This window comes from Trichomycterus rosablanca, chromosome 2, assembly GCF_030014385.1.
Source record: "Trichomycterus rosablanca isolate fTriRos1 chromosome 2, fTriRos1.hap1, whole genome shotgun sequence".
Classification (NCBI taxonomy): Eukaryota; Metazoa; Chordata; class Actinopteri; order Siluriformes; family Trichomycteridae; genus Trichomycterus; species Trichomycterus rosablanca.
Window position 1 is genome coordinate 1,283,700 of NC_085989.1, and position 19,835 is coordinate 1,303,534.

General features: G+C 45.0%; 1 protein-coding gene across 1 annotated transcript; it reads right to left on the reverse strand.

Annotated features, from left to right (window-relative positions):
- Positions 1-2,127: 2,127 nt before the first annotated feature.
- Positions 2,128-14,129, reverse strand: syt11a (synaptotagmin XIa). Its single transcript, XM_063009498.1, has 4 exons — positions 13,926-14,129; positions 7,023-7,855; positions 3,834-3,954; positions 2,128-3,028 (listed from the first exon to the last, which is right to left on the reverse strand). The coding sequence occupies exons 1-4, from the start codon at positions 13,957-13,959 to the stop codon at positions 2,718-2,720; spliced, it is 1,299 nt and encodes a 432-aa protein (XP_062865568.1). The 5' UTR covers positions 13,960-14,129; the 3' UTR covers positions 2,128-2,717.
- Positions 14,130-19,835: the final 5,706 nt, after the last annotated feature.

Sequence of the window (19,835 nt, forward strand, 5' to 3'; positions counted from 1 at the left end):
AGTACGTTATACAGTCTGTGATGGACCGTTTTTTGGCTTTACCTTTCCAAATGTGTCAGTTTCATCACAGGATTTGGTTTTCATCATAAATTCTTTTCTATAACGAATAAAAAATATCATAAAGTGCAAAAATTTGCATATTAGTCACATTTCCATTTTTTAGAACATGGGATGGGCTTTATGTGGCTTTATAGCAGTCGTGTGCATTATCATGAGTCTAATTCCAGTATTACATCTATAAGAGAAACAAAGCTTGGGGTTACAGAAAGGTGAGCTTCTCATCACACTTTGTACAGTTGGTTACGAGGAATATTAAAAGCAGGCATTGAAGTAAGGAAATCTTTATAAAATACGCTCACGTTCACATCCAGCAGGGAGGTAAAGGACGCCGAGTGGACCGATGTCGGGAAACCTCGCTATGTACAAGAGATGTCTGACTGGAAATGAGACCTGAAATCTAATCCACATCCACTGAGGATCCGGTTCGTTTCTTCTTTCTCTCGATCGATGTTATGAAAGCTCACGCCCTCTCGATTTCAGATCGAACCCGCAGGATCGAGTGCAGGGCGGCGGTTTGTTTAGAACTCATGATTTTTATTTATACAGACCCTCATTTATGAAGCCACGACCCTCTGCCAATGAAACCAGTTGTTTTTGAGGGCTGTGTCTTAAACCATGGTACATAAATCTGTTCTGATTGGCTGAGATAGACCAGCTGAGCAGGACTAAACTGCAGTAGGCTGAACTGCCAGGAATACAGAGGAACCTCGATTTAACATATTTCGGATTTAATGGACAAAATCTGGAAAATTCTCGCAAGAAGCGCACAGAGACCTGTAGTTCAGTAATCGTCCACCAGGCGGCGCTCATCTCTCTCTGTTTACATGAGTGTTAGGCTTTGTTTTGTCAGGAGGCTCACTTTGTTCTCTTCATTTTTCAAGTTTTAGTGTTTACCAGCTCCATCACAGTCTGGTACGGAAACTGCACTGCAGAGGACAGGAAGGAACTCCAGCGTGTAATAAAAACTGCACAAAGAATTTCTGGAACGTCCTACCCTGCACTACAGGACATTTATCAGACCAGGGTGGTCAGGAGAGCCCACAACATAATTAAGGACAGCACACACCCCCAAAACTACCTCTTTACTCCTCTACCATCAGGCAAACGTTTCAGAAGCCTAAAGGCCAGAACAACAAGACTGACAAACAGTTTTTACCCACAAGCAGTCAGGCTTGTGAACAAACACGGACTATCACATACACAACTTAGCTCATGAACATTGTACATTCTCTACAATGCACTATTGCACATTTAAATGACTGCTGCTACTTGCACATAATGTTGCACAATTTACACTTTAAAATAACTGCTGCTGTATTTTTCTGTATTTATGCTGTATAACACTGCATAATTTCTGCACCTTATGTAACTGCTGCTATGTGCCTTTTGTACTGCCTTATTTTATTTCTATTTTTTTCCTCTGTATATAAAACTTTTTTTTATAGTTTAAATTATATATTTTTAAAAAGTTTTTTCTAGTAATATTCTGTTAGTTTAATTTTGTTTTATGTTTAATACTTATTGATGTTTGGAGGACGAACAAAGTAAGAATTTCATTGTACAGTGTAACTGCTAGTTCTTCTGTGCACATGACAATAAAACTCTTGAATCTCTTGAATCTTTAGTTCTGCACCAGTTCGGCTCCAGACATCCTCCACGACACAAGGTGAATTAACCCCAGCCCCCCCCCCAGTAGTACAGGACACCCATTTAAGTATTTATTTGCAGGTTGTACATGACATATTAACATTTCTATTTACGTTGTTCACTTTACTGTTGATCATATGTGCATGTTTAGCACTTTTGTGGACCTTAGCGCTTAGTTTTTGTCTATTTTCACCCCCACGGAAAATAAAAACCTCTCTGTTAGGACAATTGCACTCTGCGGACCAGTGCTCCGCCCTTTTAGTCCGTTAAATCGAGGTTCCACTGTATAAGGCTAAGGTAAGAGGAATAAACTGCTGTAGGTTAAGTGGGACAGAATAAACTGCTGTAGGCTGAATAAGCAAGGCTATAATGCAGTGGGTCACAATGGACAGAATAAACTGCTGTAGGTTGAATGGACAGAATAAACTGATGTAGGTTGAATGGACAGAATAAACTGATGTAGGTTGAATGGACAGAATAAACTGATGTAGGTTGAATGGGACAGAATAAACTGCTGTAGGTTGAATGGACAGAATAAACTGATGTAGGTTGAATGGACAGAATAAACTGATGTAGGTTGAATGGACAGCCAATCATCAGATTTCACCACTTCATGGTTGGTTTTGAAACTGGGCGAACAGAACCGGCGGTGGTTTGATGTTTCTACGATGTCAGGATGGAATCATGTAGATTTTTTCCCACCTGCAGCCCTGTTCCAGTTACGTTTGTCCCTTTATTACAGGTTAATAGCACAGTAACGATCACGGTTTATTATATTCACAATAATCGTCTCTGCTTTCCGTCTCATGAATTTTTCTGACTACAAACGTATCCGAACTCGAGAAGACATCGTCTGTTTGTCGTCCCTTTTTTCTCCTTCCAAATAAAAGAAATGGGAAGTGGTGATGTTTAAAAAGACGTATATATCATGACAGTGATGACTGGAACATGCCGACATCCAAATTCTTCAGACCAGTCTGACATCGGGAACGAGGGACCCAGAAGCCGCGCTAGAACTCGGACAGGTTGTGCCACTTGGCGATCTGCCGCCGCGGGTTGTCGCACACCTCCCTCCAGTGCGTGACGCCGGAGGGCGTGGGGCTCTGGCCGCCCAGCACAAGGCGCCCCACCACCGCGTTCTTGGCGGTGCGATCGAAGTCGATGAGCAAGAACTCGACCGAGACGTCCACCATGAGTTCGGCCGGGACGTCGTACACGAACGACTCGTTGAACACCGGCTCCAGCGTGCACTTCTTCACGTGCGTCTTCTTCTTGGCGATGCGCCTGCGCCCGTAGAACACGTTCACCTTCACGTACGGGTCTGTATGGAGACAGAGGAGAGAGGAAATACTTTATTTAGAATAGGATAGAAGTAGAAATTAATTTAGAAAACAGCTGTAAAAAGAAGAAATGAAAAGAGTCGCCAAAGTGCTTACAAAAAGAAAAGAAGACAATAAAAAGACTGAAATTGGCGCTCTGATGGCGTATCTCGAGTTCGGCTGGCCGGGTGCCTACATGAACAATTATCGTCTCGTCTGAGGGAGGGAAGGTCGTAGGGATTCCTCATAAGTGCTGCAGTTTTGACCTCTACTGGCTGATCGATGGCGCTGCACAGAGACGGGGGATAATGGAGATCAGTGCTTAACTCTCCGTGCACGATACGGATCTTCGTATGAACCTGCCAGTACAGGTAAAAAGAAGTGGTCGGTGCTGCACACGTTTCGGAGGGGGCATGAGTTAGTCACAATGGTCAAGAGTGGAGGTCTGCAGGGAATCGGATACGACTAGATTGGGGCGAAATTGGGGCAAAAGTGGTGACAGTGGGAGGGCAAAAAGGGAAGGAATAAAAAAAGCAAAACTATGTGGACACCCTATTTTAAACCCATAAGCACCATGGTACAGCAGCCTCAACTATTCCGGAATGGATTTCCACAGGATTTTGGAGTATGCTTGTGGAAATTTGTGCCCATAATAAATGGGAGACTCGGATCATGGCTGACATTTCATTTCATTTGATCGTTTAATCGTTTAATAGGCATGATTTTAAGAAAGGACTTGAGCTGGATAAATAGCAGAGATGTCCACATACTTTTGGCAACACAGTGTAAAACATAAAGGAGACTTACTGCCCGGCAGGCTGGTGATGTCCATGGTGGGAAGATGTTTGGCTTTCAGTACCACCACGTTGAGCCTGTGGGTGGCGGGATGGTAGGACAGAGACACCAGGAGCTCACCGCGTCGTCCACACTGCAGCGGGGGGACAGAAACAAAGGACCACGCCCGGTCAGCAACAGGTGATCACATGACCTTTTATCACACATCACAGGGTAACACGTAACGTACGTTTCACGCAAAGGGGCATAAAACACTGTCCGAATCAAGAGGCGACGAGGAGGTTAATGATCGGGTGTTCACATACTTTTGAGCATATTGTGTTTTGTCCACATACTGTGAGTGCATAAAGTCTGAGGCTTTCTTAAGTACGTCTGAAATCTTAGACCTGATGATGCTACAGATGGCGGGATTAACGACCACATCCTCCCTGATGCGCCGGTTTTACTAGAGAACGCGGCTAATCTCCCATGATGCCGCAGGATGACGGTTAATCCCTCTATAAACCCACGCTTGTTACGTAAGAGCATCACGCCAGGACTCGCATCACTGTTTATTTCTTCAATCTCACGGAGAGCAGAACCACGTACGGGCAACCGTGTGTGACGCAGAGACGTTCACAAGTCACAAAATACGAGTATAATAAACACAGAACATATATTGTAAATGTAACGTAGAAATAAAGAAATAATCTGTAAGTTCAGATAAAAACAACAACAGATTAGCGAGTGTATTTAGCCGTTTTACTTCGTGTCTTTACTTTCCTCCTCATTGTGTAAATGAATGTAATTTCTGTAACAAGAAGGTTCCAGTTAAAAGCTTCAACTGATACGTTTTGTTTTCATTACAGAACAAAAGCGCTCGATAAATCACGGCACAGCGGCCAAAATCCCAAACACGGCAAAAACAATCATAACCGCTGCTTACCTTAGCTTCTGTTCTTCCAGACGCTATTACATTTATAAGCGTGCGTCCCATTAGGAACAGAATCCGTTATTTTGTAAATGTGCTTATAATTAAAAACCTCCAAACTTTTCCCGGTCGTGAAGTAAAACAGGAAGTCGTTAGAAAGACGATCAAGCGTTTCATTACCACGTCATCTGTGTGACGCAAACTGAATAAATGCAAATAACAGCATTTCTTACTAACAATTACAATCAGAAGCTCTGATTGGTTCAGAAAGCGTCTTTCAATCATTAGCGCCGATTCTGTAGGAGCATTCCATTCACCCCGGTTGTTCCTGTGAAGTGCACTACGTAGGGTATTCCACCATTTTAAGTGAGATTCAGATCCAAAGGTAACGAAAACGTTCAAATGAAGTGAGCCTCTGACTATGCAGTGCATCTTTAGTGTGGAAATAAACTACTGCTCCCATAATGCATTGCAAATAATGCAACGCTCTTACGCTCGACCCCTGTGGTTGGCAGAGGACACTGTGGGTTAAAAGCATCCTTAGACTCCCTTGAATCGAATTACTTTTCCCGTTGCTCAGGAGTCCAAGTTTTGCACTCCTTATACCAAGTGTCTTTATCCTGCACCCACTGTTCCACCCTCCTTGCTGGAACCGCTTGTACATGTTTGAATTTCACTACACTCGTCGATGCTGCAGCCGCGGCCTCTGCTGGCCACTCGAGGCGCTGCACGGAGATGGTGAATAACGGAGAGCAGTGCGTGACTCTCTGTACGCTATACAGATCTCTCTGTGTGAACCGAAACGATAACACAAGGTAAGATATGATAAGACAAGGTAAGATGAGATGAGATATGAAAAGATAAGATAAAATAGGACAAGACAAGACAAGACAAGACAAGACAAGATAAGATAAGATAGGACAGGATAGAATAAGACAAGGTAAAATAGGATAGGATAAGATAAGATGAGATAAGAAAAGACAAGGTAAGATAGGATGAGATAAGAAAAGATAGGATAAGACAAGGTAAGATAAGATAAGAGAGGATAGGACAAGATAGGATAGGATATAGTAAGACAAGAGAAAATAGGATAAGACAATATAGGATAAGAAAAGAAAAGATAAGACAAGATGAGATAGGATAGAATAAGACAATAAGAGATATAACTGGGTAATTGGGTATGACTAAATTGCGAGAAAAGGGGAAAATGCATAAACAGGATGAAAAGATGGTGAGAATTACCCGTGTTCTCATCTCTAGTTACTCTGTATTACCACCACATTTGTGTGAGAAATAAGGATGCGGTACCCAGTAATAAATGCGCTGGTGCCTGGTCCATGCGTGTGTGTGTGTGTGTGTAATGACTGCTGATATAAGTGCTGCTTCTCCGGATGGAGTCTCGCGTTTCCTCTAAATGCAGATAATAGACGTTTATGGACGTTGACGGACACGCCCTTCCTCTCCCTCACAGCTTTAATGCTCTGATGAACCCTCGATCGATACACACTCGCACCCGACACACAGCCGCCCCGGTAATACGGCTCCCAGTTTAGTCGTAGCCAGTTCCTCTTCCTCTGCTGGAGACCCCAGTGGTGAACCCTTCTTATTCGCCCGTACTTTGGTGGATCGGCGTGTGAGGTCGGTCCCGCACAGGTAGAGTCACGCACAGGTAGAGTCACGCACAGGTAGAGTAACGCACAGGTAGAGTCACGCACTCCACGCTCCTCCACTTCTGTACAGACGCCTCGGGCTATTAACCAGGGTCCTGACACAGAGTCGAAGACCACACCCACTTTTTAGTCCCGTACTTTCCCACCCAGCAGACCAGCGGCCGATATACAGCACGTTATGCTAAGCTACAAGATTCAAAATAACGTTTAGCATTAGCATTTAGCAGGGTAACCTACAGAGCTCCAGGCTAAACTAAACCAGCGCATGCTAAGCATTCTTTGTGTCAGAAATAAACAACAATGCTACAACACAGTGAATAAACCGCTATACTGTTGTAAGCCAATCAAACAGCACACTAAATGCTACAAGCTAAACGTAAACAATCGCCACCCAAATACATCTACAAGCAGTTCAGGAAGAACAACCTGCAACATGCTAATGCTAAAAACATAAAAAGCTATCATCCCAAACTAAGATCTAAGCTAATTAAGGCTAATTAACACCCTGCAACCTGCTAACATGCTAACGTGCCCCTCAATGCTTTGCTACAAACCAGAACAGACTAACAGCCTAACAAGCAAGCACATGCTAAGCTAACCGAGGCGCGGTTCGGTCCGTACCTGAACGTTTCTCCTGCTGATCTGCTGGCTGATGTGCACTCTGCCCGCGCTCAGCTCCACGCCCGCCAGCGGCACCAGCGCCTCCCCGATCACGTCGTCGCGGGCGAAGCGGTCGAAGCTCAGCACCAGGAAGTGCAGCGTGAGCTCGGCTAGCGAGCTGAACGCCACGCCGTAGAAGGTGAAGGTCTCGTCGAACGCCGGCTCCAGCGTGTTCCTCATCACGCGGGTCTTCACGTGGTGCTTCTTCTCGGGCAGGACGCTCATCTTCACGTAGGGGTCCGACGTGCCCGTCTGCTCGTTGACGGCGGGGAGGCCTCGCGCGCCCACGATCGTCACCACCAGCGCCTTCTTGGTCAAGTTGTAGTCGACGGCGAGATCGAGGCTGCCCAGAGAGGGCGTGTCCAGGCCGAAGGGCGTCGGCGTCTTACTGGAGGACTCGCTCCCGCCGCCGCTGCTCCCGCCGCTCTCCGAACAGCAGTAATTGGCACGGATGGGCAGCGCCCGCTCCAGCTTCGGAGGCACCAAGTGGTTCATCTGCAGATGGGCGTGGCCCTCCGGGTCGCACTCGTGACCCCGTTGCCAGGAGGACGACCTCCGGCCCACGCGGATGATCTTGTTGGCGTTGCTGAGGCTCTCGGGGTAGATGCTGATGCCCTTCAGCATGTGGATGAACTTCAGCGGCGGGTCGGTGGGCGAGTCGAACGGGCCGCTGTTCAGCTTGAACGACACGCGCCGGTACTGACGCTGGCAGAACGTCCACAGGAACACGCCGACCGTCACCGTGACGACCAGAACACCCGCCCCGAGGAACCCCGCCAGCACCGGCGACACCTCTGTCAGACAGACAGACAGAGAGACAGACAGACAGAGAGAGAGAAAACACACGTTTAATTAAATTCATCAAAATTAATGGCTCTTCTCCAGACCCTGGCCGATGCCCACTGTTCCACGTACTTACATTTACAGTATACAGTCTAAGCAATTGAGGGTTAAGGGCCTTGCTCAAGGGCCCAACAGCGCAACCCTAACCTGGCAGTGGTGGGGTTTGAACCAGCGACCTTCTGATTACCAGTCCAGTAGCTTAACCGCCAGGCTATTTTTAATGGGTGCAGTCAAACTATCCCTATTTATATGGGCACCGGAAATTCTCCCCCCTCCTCCCTCAGGCACAGCCAGTCCTGTTTGGGCACCCGGAGAGGTTGGTAGCACCACATGGTCATCAGACCAGACAGCTTTTATTCTGGCAGGCATTTAGCATGTTCTCCATTCGCTATTTTCCCTTGTAAAGGCTCCAGTAAGAATGCAAATACATCCACAGCATAGAATACAAGCCAAGCATTTGAGGACAAGGGGCCTTCATGAAGGGCCCAACAGCAATCTGGCAGTGGTGGGGTTTGAACCAGCGACCTTCTGCTTACTAGTCCCGCAGCTTAACCACTAGGCTGCTTTTAATGGGTGCAGTCAAACTATCCCTATTTATATGGGCACTGGAAATTCTCCCTGCTCCTCCGTCAGGCACAGCCAGTTCCTGTTTGGGCACCCGGAGAGGTTGATAGCACCGCCTAGTCATCAAACCAGACAGCCTTTATTATGGTAGACATTTAGCATGTTCTCCATTTTCTCCATCCACAGCATTGAGTACAAGCCAAGTCACTGAGAACAAGGGGTCCAACAGTGACAACTTGGAAGAGATGGGGCTCAAACCGACAACCTTCCGATCTGCTTTTTTTGTACCCCTGATTGCACTCTTGAAACAGGCGTCCACATACTTTTGCAGTCCGAGTGGATCGGCTCCAAATTCCTTAAGCACGGGTGAGTGGGTGGTGCCCAGAGACGGACTGGCACAGGGTGCAGTCCGGCTTGGCACCTAGTGTTTCGACATGGTGCTGGACCCACCACGACCCTGATCAGGATAAATTGACTAGTCAAGGTGACTGAAAGAATGAATAAATATGAGAATATGAGACCGAGACGGACTAAAGGTTTCGAATCAAGTTGGTAGAGACGGTGCCGCACGATAACATGGGACCCGGGAACTTGGGTTCGATCCGAGCCTCCGGTCATCCACTCTGGTTTCCTGCCAGTGAGTGTGTGTGTTGCTCCGTGATGAATTTAATTCCCCCCCAAACACACACACCAACACGTACAGTGTGTATTCCCGCTTTGCGTTTACAGTTTCTGGGTGACGCCGTACCCACCGGGACCCAGACCAGGCAGAATGTTTTCCTGAAGCGCTCTGGTTGGCGTTCCCTCTCTCCTCTCTCTCGGCGCTCGACCCTCGGCGGGTAACAGCGGGACGATTGTGGTCACGCCGGCCGAGCTGATTGAAATTCTGCTCTCATCCTCGGCCCGCTGAGCTGATGGGAACTGGACGTGTCGTAAACTCTCCGTACAAGGAGCCGGCGAGGAAGGACACGACAGGCCGGGCTATTATTCTGAAGGGATCTGGGCACCGCGTGCCACCGGTGCCACTTCTTTAATCACGGCTGTATTTTTCATTATAAATAAACGTTGCTCCATGCTTCTCTGTGCCAGTCAGGCTTAAAGGAACGGGCGTGGCCGTCACAAAGTGCATACGGACACAAGTATGTGGACACCTGATCGTGAGCTGGCTGGACGTCCCAAATTAAAACAATAAAAATGAAAATAATCACCACAGTAACTGTACTGGGATGAATTGGAATGTCCATTTTAAGCCAGGGTTTCTCTTTAGATAAATGCTATTTTGACCTGTCGGGTACAAATTCCTACAGACACACTCCTGTGTCAAAATCCTGCGAGTTGAAGTTTTAGAATGTCCAACACACTCATGGTCAACATCCATCATCCATCATCAATCCATCCATCATCCATCCATCCATCATCCATCCATCATCCATCCATCATCCATCCATCCATCCATCCATCATCCATCCATCCATCCATCCATCATCCATCCATCATCCATCCATCATTCATCCATCCATCCATCCATCATCAATCCATCCATCATCCATCCATCCATCCATCATCCATCCATCCATCATCCATCCATCATCCATCCATCATTCGTCCATCCATCCATCATTCATCTAGCCATCATTCATTCATCCATCCATCCATCATCCATCCATCCATCATCCATCCATCCATCCATCATTCATCCATCCATCCATCCATCATTCATCTAGCCATCATTCATTCATCCATCCATCCATCATCCATCCATCCATCATCCATCCATCCATCCATCATTCATCCATCCATCCATCCATCATTCATCTAGCCATCATTCATTCATCCATCCATCCATCATCCATCCATCCATCCATCATTCATCCATCCATCCATCCATCATTCATCTAGCCATCATTCATTCATCCATCCATCCATCATCCATCCATCCATCATCCATCCATCCATCCATCATTCATCCATCCATCCATCCATCATCCATCCATCCATCCATCCATGACACATGCACAGACTCATTCATTAACCCATGCATTTGGTTTAAATCCCATTACCCACCAATTTATTCACCAACCATCTCATTTATCTACTCATCCACCCGTTCATCCACCCAATCATCCACCCAATCATCCACCCAATCATCCACCCATTCATCCACCCGTTTATCCACCCGTTCATCCACCCGTTCATCCACTTGTTTGCAGGATATCATTAATCATCATAACTACATTAAACTACACTGCCGTAAATTCTCCTGAATCGACTAAAGCCGAGGCCACGCCCTGAGCGTCTCCTGATGGAGAACACATGTTACATTGAGCCTCAGACGTTCTGATGTTCTGACGGCAGCCTCAGACGTTCTGTCCCTCAGACGTTCTGTCCCTCAGACGTTCTGATGTTCTGTCCTTCAGAAGCTTCTGCTGCTGCACGTCCGCCAACAAACATCGCGTCTCCTGCAAGGTCAAAGTCATTCCAGGTCAAAATCAATACGCTGGCTGTAGAGCATCAGGGCTGAAGGGGCTCCTGATTCATCTCGGTATGATTTGATTAGATGGAATGAGGCCTGCTGGTTGAGACATATCCAATCTCTCGGTGTCATGCTCATCATGTGCCGTGAGTTAAGAGCTAAACTCAATCAGAGGAACACCTAATGAGATTTTTTATCCCGTCAGCGTTAACGGGGGAACAATTCACAGACTAGATGGTTCTGTAAACACGTCAGGACAAATTAATTCCACTCAATTCCACACGCCATGTGACTGTGTCTCGGTGACCAAGTGCCTCTTTGTTTGGAAGGCTGAACTGAATCAGCTCTGTGACTGAGAGAATATCAAATCTGTGAACATGTTTAGACTAAGAAGGATCTCAGGACTGGTGGGTAAAATCTTCCTCCATGAAACTCCCACACAGAGGCGTCTGCTGTAAATCACAATATAGATCTGCTCACAATAACGAACGTCCGACAGGAAACGCATCATCGTCCCACAGTCTCACCCACGCCATCATACTGACGGATCCTTCAATACTACATTTACATAAATACATGAATTATATAACATTATTATTACCTGCTGACCAACCAACTTATATACACGTCCATCCATCCGTTCATCCATTACATACAATCATGTATATATCCATCCGTCTGTCCGTCTGTCCGTCCGTCCATCCATTCATCCAGTCAATCATTTATCTAAACTTCAAATTTCATTAATCAATCCAATAGTTTAACCAGTCATTTGTTTATCTAAAGTTGCAGATCAAATTTAATGGATCTATCCATCCATTAGTCTATCAATTCATCCATTTATTTGTCCATTTAGCCAACAATCCATCCATCATCCATCTATTCATCTATCAATCCATCCATCCATCATTTCAAACATCAACCCCTCCATCAATCCAACCATTTATCAATCCATCTATCCATCCATCCATGCATTCATAGTCATTTATCTAAACGTACATATGAAATGTAATGCCTCCATCCATCTACTCATACATAACAAAGTTCATGCATTCATTTATATATTCATCCATCCATTCACCTAAACTTCAGATTTCAATAATCCATCCATAAATTTATAGACTTTTTAATTCATTATTTATTCATCTAATTAGCATCCATCAATCCATAAACATACCAATTTATCTATTTATTAATCTAGCCATCCATCCATCCATCCATCTATCCATCCATCTATCAATCCATCCATCCATCCATCAATCCATCCATCTATCAATCCATCCATCTATCCATCAATCCATCCATCCATCCATCAATCCATCTATACAGCCATCATTTCAAACATCAACCCCTCCGTCCATCCATCCATCCATCCATCAATCCATCCATCCACTCATCTATCAATCAATCCATCCATCTATCCATCTATACATCCATCATTTCAAACATTAACCCCTTCGTCCATCCATCTATCCATCCATCCATCTATCCATCTCTCCATCTATCCATCAATCTATCCATCTATCCATCTATCCATCAATCCATCCATCTATACATCCATCATTTCAAACATCAACCCCTCCATCAATCCATCCATTTATTTGTTTGTTATTTTTCCATCCCTTCCTCCATCAGTTGATCTTATTAGTGAGTCTATTAAAAGTGATCTGAGTTCTGTGATTTCAGCACTTGATGAAATTCTTTTCCGACACTTGATCACAGTAAAATTATAAATCATTAGGAATTAATTTACACCCGTAAGCAGTAAGTGTTTTTATAAAAGCCGCAGTGTACGGTGAGCTCTGTATAGAACTGTTACTGCTCACCATCACTGGGGTAAATATGATAAATGTACTGTACAATTATACTGCAGTAAATAAAACCCCGTTCGGCTACTCAGAACGACTGCAGGTATTTAAGTGAACTTTTAGGACTCTGACCCACTTCATTACTGACATTATGACCTTAGCTTTGCGATTCCTGGTAACCCAGTGTTTCCCCCACTGAGACCCTGACCAGAATCAATGATATTAAAATGAAATGTTTTTTAATTTGTATTGAACATATTTCTATATAATAAGTGTATCGAAAATAAAATGTACTATTATTATTATTATTAATATTATTACTGTTGTTGTTGTTATGAGTATCAGACAGGAACGGACAATGACGTCGTCGGTCCAGCCCTTTAGAAGCACACAGTGCGGCTTCAGTAGCAGCTTAATGAAATAAAATCAATAGAATCTCATCTGTAGAGTTAATGTGAATTATTAGAGAGTTTAGGAAATGACTAGGGCAGGGAGTGTCTGATTACAGGATTAGATCAGATGCAGAATGATTGAACAGGATGGTACCATGTGTACCACATTCACTACACCCCACTTATTATTACAGTATTAATATTATTATTATTATTGTTAGAACTACTATTGTAGTACTATTATTATTACTATTATTATTTATATCACCACTATTTTTTATTACTGTCGTTCTCATTATTATTATCATTATTGTTCATTATTATTACTATTGTTACTGTCACAATTACTGTTATTATTGTAGTTGTTGAATTTATTATTATAATTATGACTGATACTATAATTATTATCATTGGATTTACCAGTATTATTATTCATAGCATTTCTATTTTTTATTATTATCGTTCTCGCTATTACTGTAATTATTTATTATTATTATCATTACTGTTGTTACTGACACTGTTATTATTATTATTGTTATTATTATTATTATTATTATTACAGTTATTGCTGTATTTTCAGTATTTAAGCAGCACAAAGAGAAATCTCTGGAACATTCAGTACTCGAGTAAAATCTGATTATAATGATCAGACCCCCCGTGTATTTCTGGAACCCTCTGAATAAAGCTGAACTGAAATGATGAAATAAACAGCATGATGTTGTGAATCCGTGAATCGCAGCATCAGCATCAGCAGCCTGAGATGAAAACATGAATTGGGACTCACCGTAGGTGGGACTCAGGCTGGTCACCTCGGCCATGTTGAACCCCGCAGTGCCTTTAAAAACCCTTAAAATAAATAAAGTGTATAAAATAAAAGTAGAAACGGGTCCGCTGGTTATTTCATGTCCGTGAATGATGAGGATTCGGGATGGATGGATGGATTCTCCGGGCTGTGCGCACTCCCGCGCCGAGAGCGCGCCTTCTCCACCCGAGCGCTGCTCAAACACGCGCAGGCCTGACGGGAGCGCGCAGCAATCACGTCACCGGCAAGCCCGAGCTGTACTGCGCATGCGCTAATGTTCTACCACATCCAATCTGTTTTGATCGCCTCATCCTGGTCGGGGTTGCTGTAGGTCCGGGGCCTCCCAGGAACACACTCTTCCATTCATTCAATCACACGCTTGCACTTAGGTGCATTTTTTACTCGCTAATCCACTGCTGATTGTTTGTGAGAAGTGTTCAGTGGTAGTTCAGTGCTTAAAGTACAGGACTAGTAACTGGAAGGTCACTGGTTCAAGCCCAACATTTGCAAGGTTGCCACTGTTGGGCCCTTGAGCAAGGCCCTTAACCCTTAATTGCTTGCAATAGACACAGTCTCAACTGTAAGTCGCTTTGGTTAAAAGTGTCTGCTAAATGCTGAAAATGTAAATCTGAGCGTCCATTATACGACAAGCGAGGTCAGTGGGAGAACATGCAAAAATCCTAATACACAGTGACCTACAGGGAGTGCAAATGTGGCACAAGGGCACACCGGGACCCACAGCACGAGAAGGTCTGTGAAAATCAAGCCACCATCTTCCAATCAAGCCCCCCTGTGTAGATACTTATATCTATAAACATGGTTCGAATCACAGGGGGGATTAATACCTGGACACCACCACCCCCCCTTCACCAACCACTTCATCCTGGTCAGGGTCCCTCCTTGACAAGACTCAGGAACACCTACTGGCAATTTTAGAGCCGTCAATCCACCTTGACATGCAAAACTCTTCACAGACATTTACCAGAATCGAGAATCAAATCCACCTGACCTGATCTGACCCGAATTCGGTGGGTAGTTTGTCATGTTCTCCCTGCCATGAATTAAGTGAATGTGTGAGTGTGTCTTTCCGGGTGGCACCAGACCCACCCAGACCCTGACCAGGATGAGGTGGTTGGTGGAAATTAATGGGTGGTGCTAATTAGTACTAAAGAACATCACTATGATGCACTTATGATGTACCAGTTGTATGGGTCGCAGTGCTGCAGTGGTCGCTTAGTGGCTCAGAAGGTTGCTCGTTCAAGTCCCACCTCTGCCAAGCTGCCAATGTTGGGCACCTGATCAAGGCCCTTAGCGATCAGTGTATCGATATTGCAATGCATCGGTCACAACTAGATAAAAGCGTCTGCTAAATGCCATCGTATAGAGTATTTAAAACGACGCACGGCTCATTAGCGCCTCCTAAAGGCCAGTCGGAGAAGTGCGTGTTTAGCATGTGGAACAAAACGTGCTCTACACGTGGTGCCCAAAAAATACTGAAATGCAATAAAAATCGTGAAGTAACAATTAAAATCACATCATATTTGTATCAAAAATTTATTTTACTTAATTTTGGTATACAGTGAAACATACAGAACGTCGTTCAACAAGAAAATCAACCGAATTACAATATCAATAAAAGAGTCCACATTTCACAGCTGATTAAATACTGATAAATATTTATTAGAAACACGTGGAATGCTTCAGATTTTCCAGGTTCCGCTTCAGTGATTGTCATGTTACCGATCCACAGAAATCTTTTCTAAAGCGTGAGCCACGAAGCCACGAAATTAATCCTCTGGTCTCAGATACACCCGAACATCGATATATTCCAGAATAAACTGACTAGCCGGACTACAGATGGGTGTTACGATTAATCCTACATACACCGGACGGTTTTCACCCGGTTTAAAGCTGAAACAAAGATCCTCCGCTGAATAATATCAAGTCTTGTTGCACGGAGCAGCAAAACGAATCTATTCTAGTTCTGTTTCATACTAGATGTGAACAATCACCGCTGATACACTAAATATCTGTTTGTGTAAAATATTATGTACAAGGTAAAGCAAAAAAGCTGAATGGACTCGCGAATTCGAGCTCGGCGTGAAAATAAAAAGCATCACAAACAGCACAGAAGAAAGCGGGCGCGTCCGCTGCCTTTGGGATGGTTGTATGTCACACTTTACCCCAAATGTGCCCGATCGGCAGGGCATGTTCGGCAGAGACATGTTTGGCATCCTACGTCCGCTTCTTTACTTTTCACATACTTTTTAATATATGTGGTCAAACCAGCGCTGTTTATATTGGTACAGAGAAGTTAGAAAAGATGTTTGAGAACTTTCTACACTATTGAAAGAATCACTGTAGTCGCTGTATGTATATTTTTGACCCGTAATACACAAGGAGGAACACGCTACACTCAAGTATTCCTCCACCGCTCGTGTCGGCAACCTCGACCAGACAGATTTGGTCGTCCTTCAGTCACCCGAGCGCCCGACAGTCCTGCCGATAAGCAACAAGTGGGGTGAAAGTGTAACTTTAAGAGTTTAAGTTCTTGTTTAAATGCTGAATCCGCATCCCAAGCACTAGCGCACTCACACACAAGCAGGTAAATTCAAGTTCTGAAAGCGCTAAGCGAGGAGACGAGAGGCTAAACGCTAAAAGCTGTGTAGGTATAATCCTGTATATAAAGGCTTGGAGTCCATGTGACCTGAGCCAGCGTGATCCAGGAATGTTGCATCTGTCCGTTGCAGCCATCGTTTTCCGTTTAGAAACCTGAAAGTAGGGCGCGTCACTGTTCCGTGTGCGTGTATGTGTGTGTGTGTGTGAAGCAAAGCCCAGAACTGATTTGGTTGAAGCGTGAGGTGTGAGTACAGACGTCAGCAAACAATCATATTCCGGCGTCTAACCACGTGGATCCACCGTAAGTTCATGATGAGGTATTCTGAGGCTTTGGTGTGACACCACATGGCGAACGATTCGCTCCTACGTACGACGAGATGCGGCACCATGAACACCGAGACGGAATTCTCTACCACGTTAAAGCTACGATTATCCACGTCCTGTTTATTTATTTATGTATTTTTTGGTCTGAAAACGAATGAGCTTGAAGGCTACGCTGGATTCGCTCACTGTAGACGGCAGGAGTTCTGATCCGGAGGGCCGATCTGGAGCTACTGGAGTTTCCTGTGGTTTTCCTCTGAGGGTGAGGAACGCCCGGCGGGCGCCGCCGCGCTCCGTGAGCGTCCACGTGTTCACCTGCGTGTAGGTAGCGCGTACGTTGTGTCTGACGTCACTGCTGATGTCGCTATATGGCTGAAAGTATGCGGATCGCCCTCATAATGACTGGCGTCACCTGTTTCACCCACATCCACTGTCGACAGAATTCAACGTATGATTTAGATTTAGAAGTGACCCGCTTTCCGACTCAGCAACAGTTTGGGGAAGGCTTGTTCCCGCTCCTGATGCTCCAGCATGACTTGATGTTGCTCTGGAGGAACCACAGTGGGACGTAGCTCTGGCTTCACAAGTGCTCGTTTGACCGAACGGACACAAATTCCTACAGACACAATCCAAACTTCTATCTTTTTTAAAATGCATTTTCTCCCCATTTTCCTCCCAATTTAGCGACTCAGTTTTTGTCTTCCGCTGCTGAGAGATACCAGATTGCATCCGAGGAGAGCACGTCACTGTACACGCCTCTTCCGAAACGTGTACAGCCCTCCTCTTCTCGCCCCTGCATTCTGCACGGGCGTCTCTTCCTCCAATCAGGGTCCTTACACAGCGTATGAAGACCCACCCACCCACACATAGTCCGGCCCCCACCCTGCAGATACGGTGGCCAATTAGTATCTGCTGCAGGCACTGCCAATTATGCCCGCCAGATGGCGCCCAGCCGACCAATGACAGCACAGAGGAGTTCAGAAACTCAGTGCTGGTGTGCTAGTGGAATATCCCGCTGCGCCACATGGGTGCCCTCAAACTTCTATGTTAAGTTATCTCAGAACAGTGGAGACTGTTGTGGCTGCAAAAAAGCTCATAGTTTTGGAACGCTGTGTCCAAAAAGCTCACGGTTAGGTGTCCGCATACTTACAGCCTTACAGCGTTTATATTGTAAAACTTACTGACTTCAATTTGAATGATTTCTGCAGCTGTCGGCATTCTAATTCATCCCAGGATTCTAATTCACCCCATTGGGGTTAAGAACACACCTCTGAGCAGAACCCTGGAGTTTTTCGGCACAGAACTTAAACCATTGTGTTAGCAGTGGGTGTGGCTAAAACACCTTAACTTAAACGTTACTGGGGTGTCCACATACTTTGGGCACGGCTGGATGGGGATCAGAAGGCCTGGCTCACAATCGGCATTCCAATTCCTCTTAAGAGGGTTCATTGGGGTTAAGAACAGACCTTTGAGCAGAACCCTGAAGTTTTTCGACACAGAACTTAACACACCACGTATATAGCATATGGAGATCGCTTCGACCTTGTACAGGGGTGTGATCATACTGGAGCAGGAGCGGGCCTTCCCTAAACTGTTGCTACAAAGTTGGGAAGCATATAAGGCAGGTGTAGGGCAGGTGTAGCCTTGCAGTTAAAGTACTGGACTAGTAATCGAACGGTCGCTGGTTCAAGCCCCACCACTGCCAGGTTGTCACTGTTGGGCCCTTGAGGGAGGCCCTTAACCCTTAATTGCTTAGGCAGTATAATGCAGAAAATGTAAATATATAAGCAACTTAATAAAACTGATTAAATATAATAGACTTGTTAGTAGCGGGTGTGTCTGAAACACCTGAACTTCATTATTAGGAGGGCGTCCACATACTTTTGGCGATATAGCGCACATGTCAATCAGAAGTGTATCCAGGACTGTAGGAGGTAAATGTGTGGTCATAAAATGTATTTATTCTCTCTCAATATTGCAAATCTGTATTATTATTATTATTATTATAAATATGTGTGTGTGTGTGTGTATTATTACTATAATTTAACAGTGTGCATACGTGTGTGTGTGTGTGTGTGCAGTCGTTTCCCTGAACGTAACCCTGGTTTGCAATGTCATTACGACAGCGGTGTGAAAAAGTATTTGCGCCGCCCCCCTTTCTGATCCCCCCTATTTGCATAACTGTCACACTGAATGATTCATTAATTGATTAATTGATTCACTGGTTGATTCAGTGATTCATTCAATGTCTGTTTTGCCACTGCTTTAGCCTGGTCAGGGTTGCAGTGGGTCCGTTCATTGAGCTAAAGGTAGGAAACACTTCGGACAGGTCGCCAGTCCATCACAGTGCACACACACACACACACACACACACACTTAGTTTAATTTCTAGTATCTCTAGTTAACCTGACTGCATGTTTTTGGACTGTGGGAGGAAACCGGAGCACCCGGAGGAAACGCACACAGACACAGGGAGAACATGCAAACCACACAGAAAGAATCGAACCTTTCTGTTGTGAAGAAGGGAAGCAGCAAAGCTACCTACTGCATCACTGTGAACTAAATGATTCCAGATCATTGAAGTGTGTGTGTGTGTGTGTGTGTGTGTGTCCTGTAATGGACTAGCCTGTCTGGGGTGTTTCCTACCTTTCGCCCAATGAATCAGACCCACCGTGACCCTGACCAGGATGAAACAGACAATAAACGAATTAATCAGTTCATGAATCAATTAATGAATCATTCAGTGTGACTCTTATGCAAATAGAGGAATCAGACGGGGGGGGGGGGGGGGGGGGGGGGGGGGATACTTTTTCACGCCGCTGTTTGTACATACAGCATCTCGCCTGACTTGCATATGGATGAACAGTAACATCTCATGTGTCCCCACTGACCCCGCCCGTGTAGATCACAGGGCTGTGAAAAAGTATTCAACCCCCAACATTCACCACATGG

Coding starts and splice junctions, on each gene's coding strand:
- syt11a (XM_063009498.1), bottom strand. CDS start 13,959: ATGGCCGAGGTGACCAGCCTGAGTCCCACCTACG. Junction 7,856..13,925: donor CAGCCTGAGTCCCACCTACG/GTGAGTCCCAAT, acceptor TCTGTCTGACAG/AGGTGTCGCCGGTGCTGGCG. Junction 3,955..7,022: donor TCAGCAGGAGAAACGTTCAG/GTACGGACCGAA, acceptor CCCCCGCTGCAG/TGTGGACGACGCGGTGAGCT.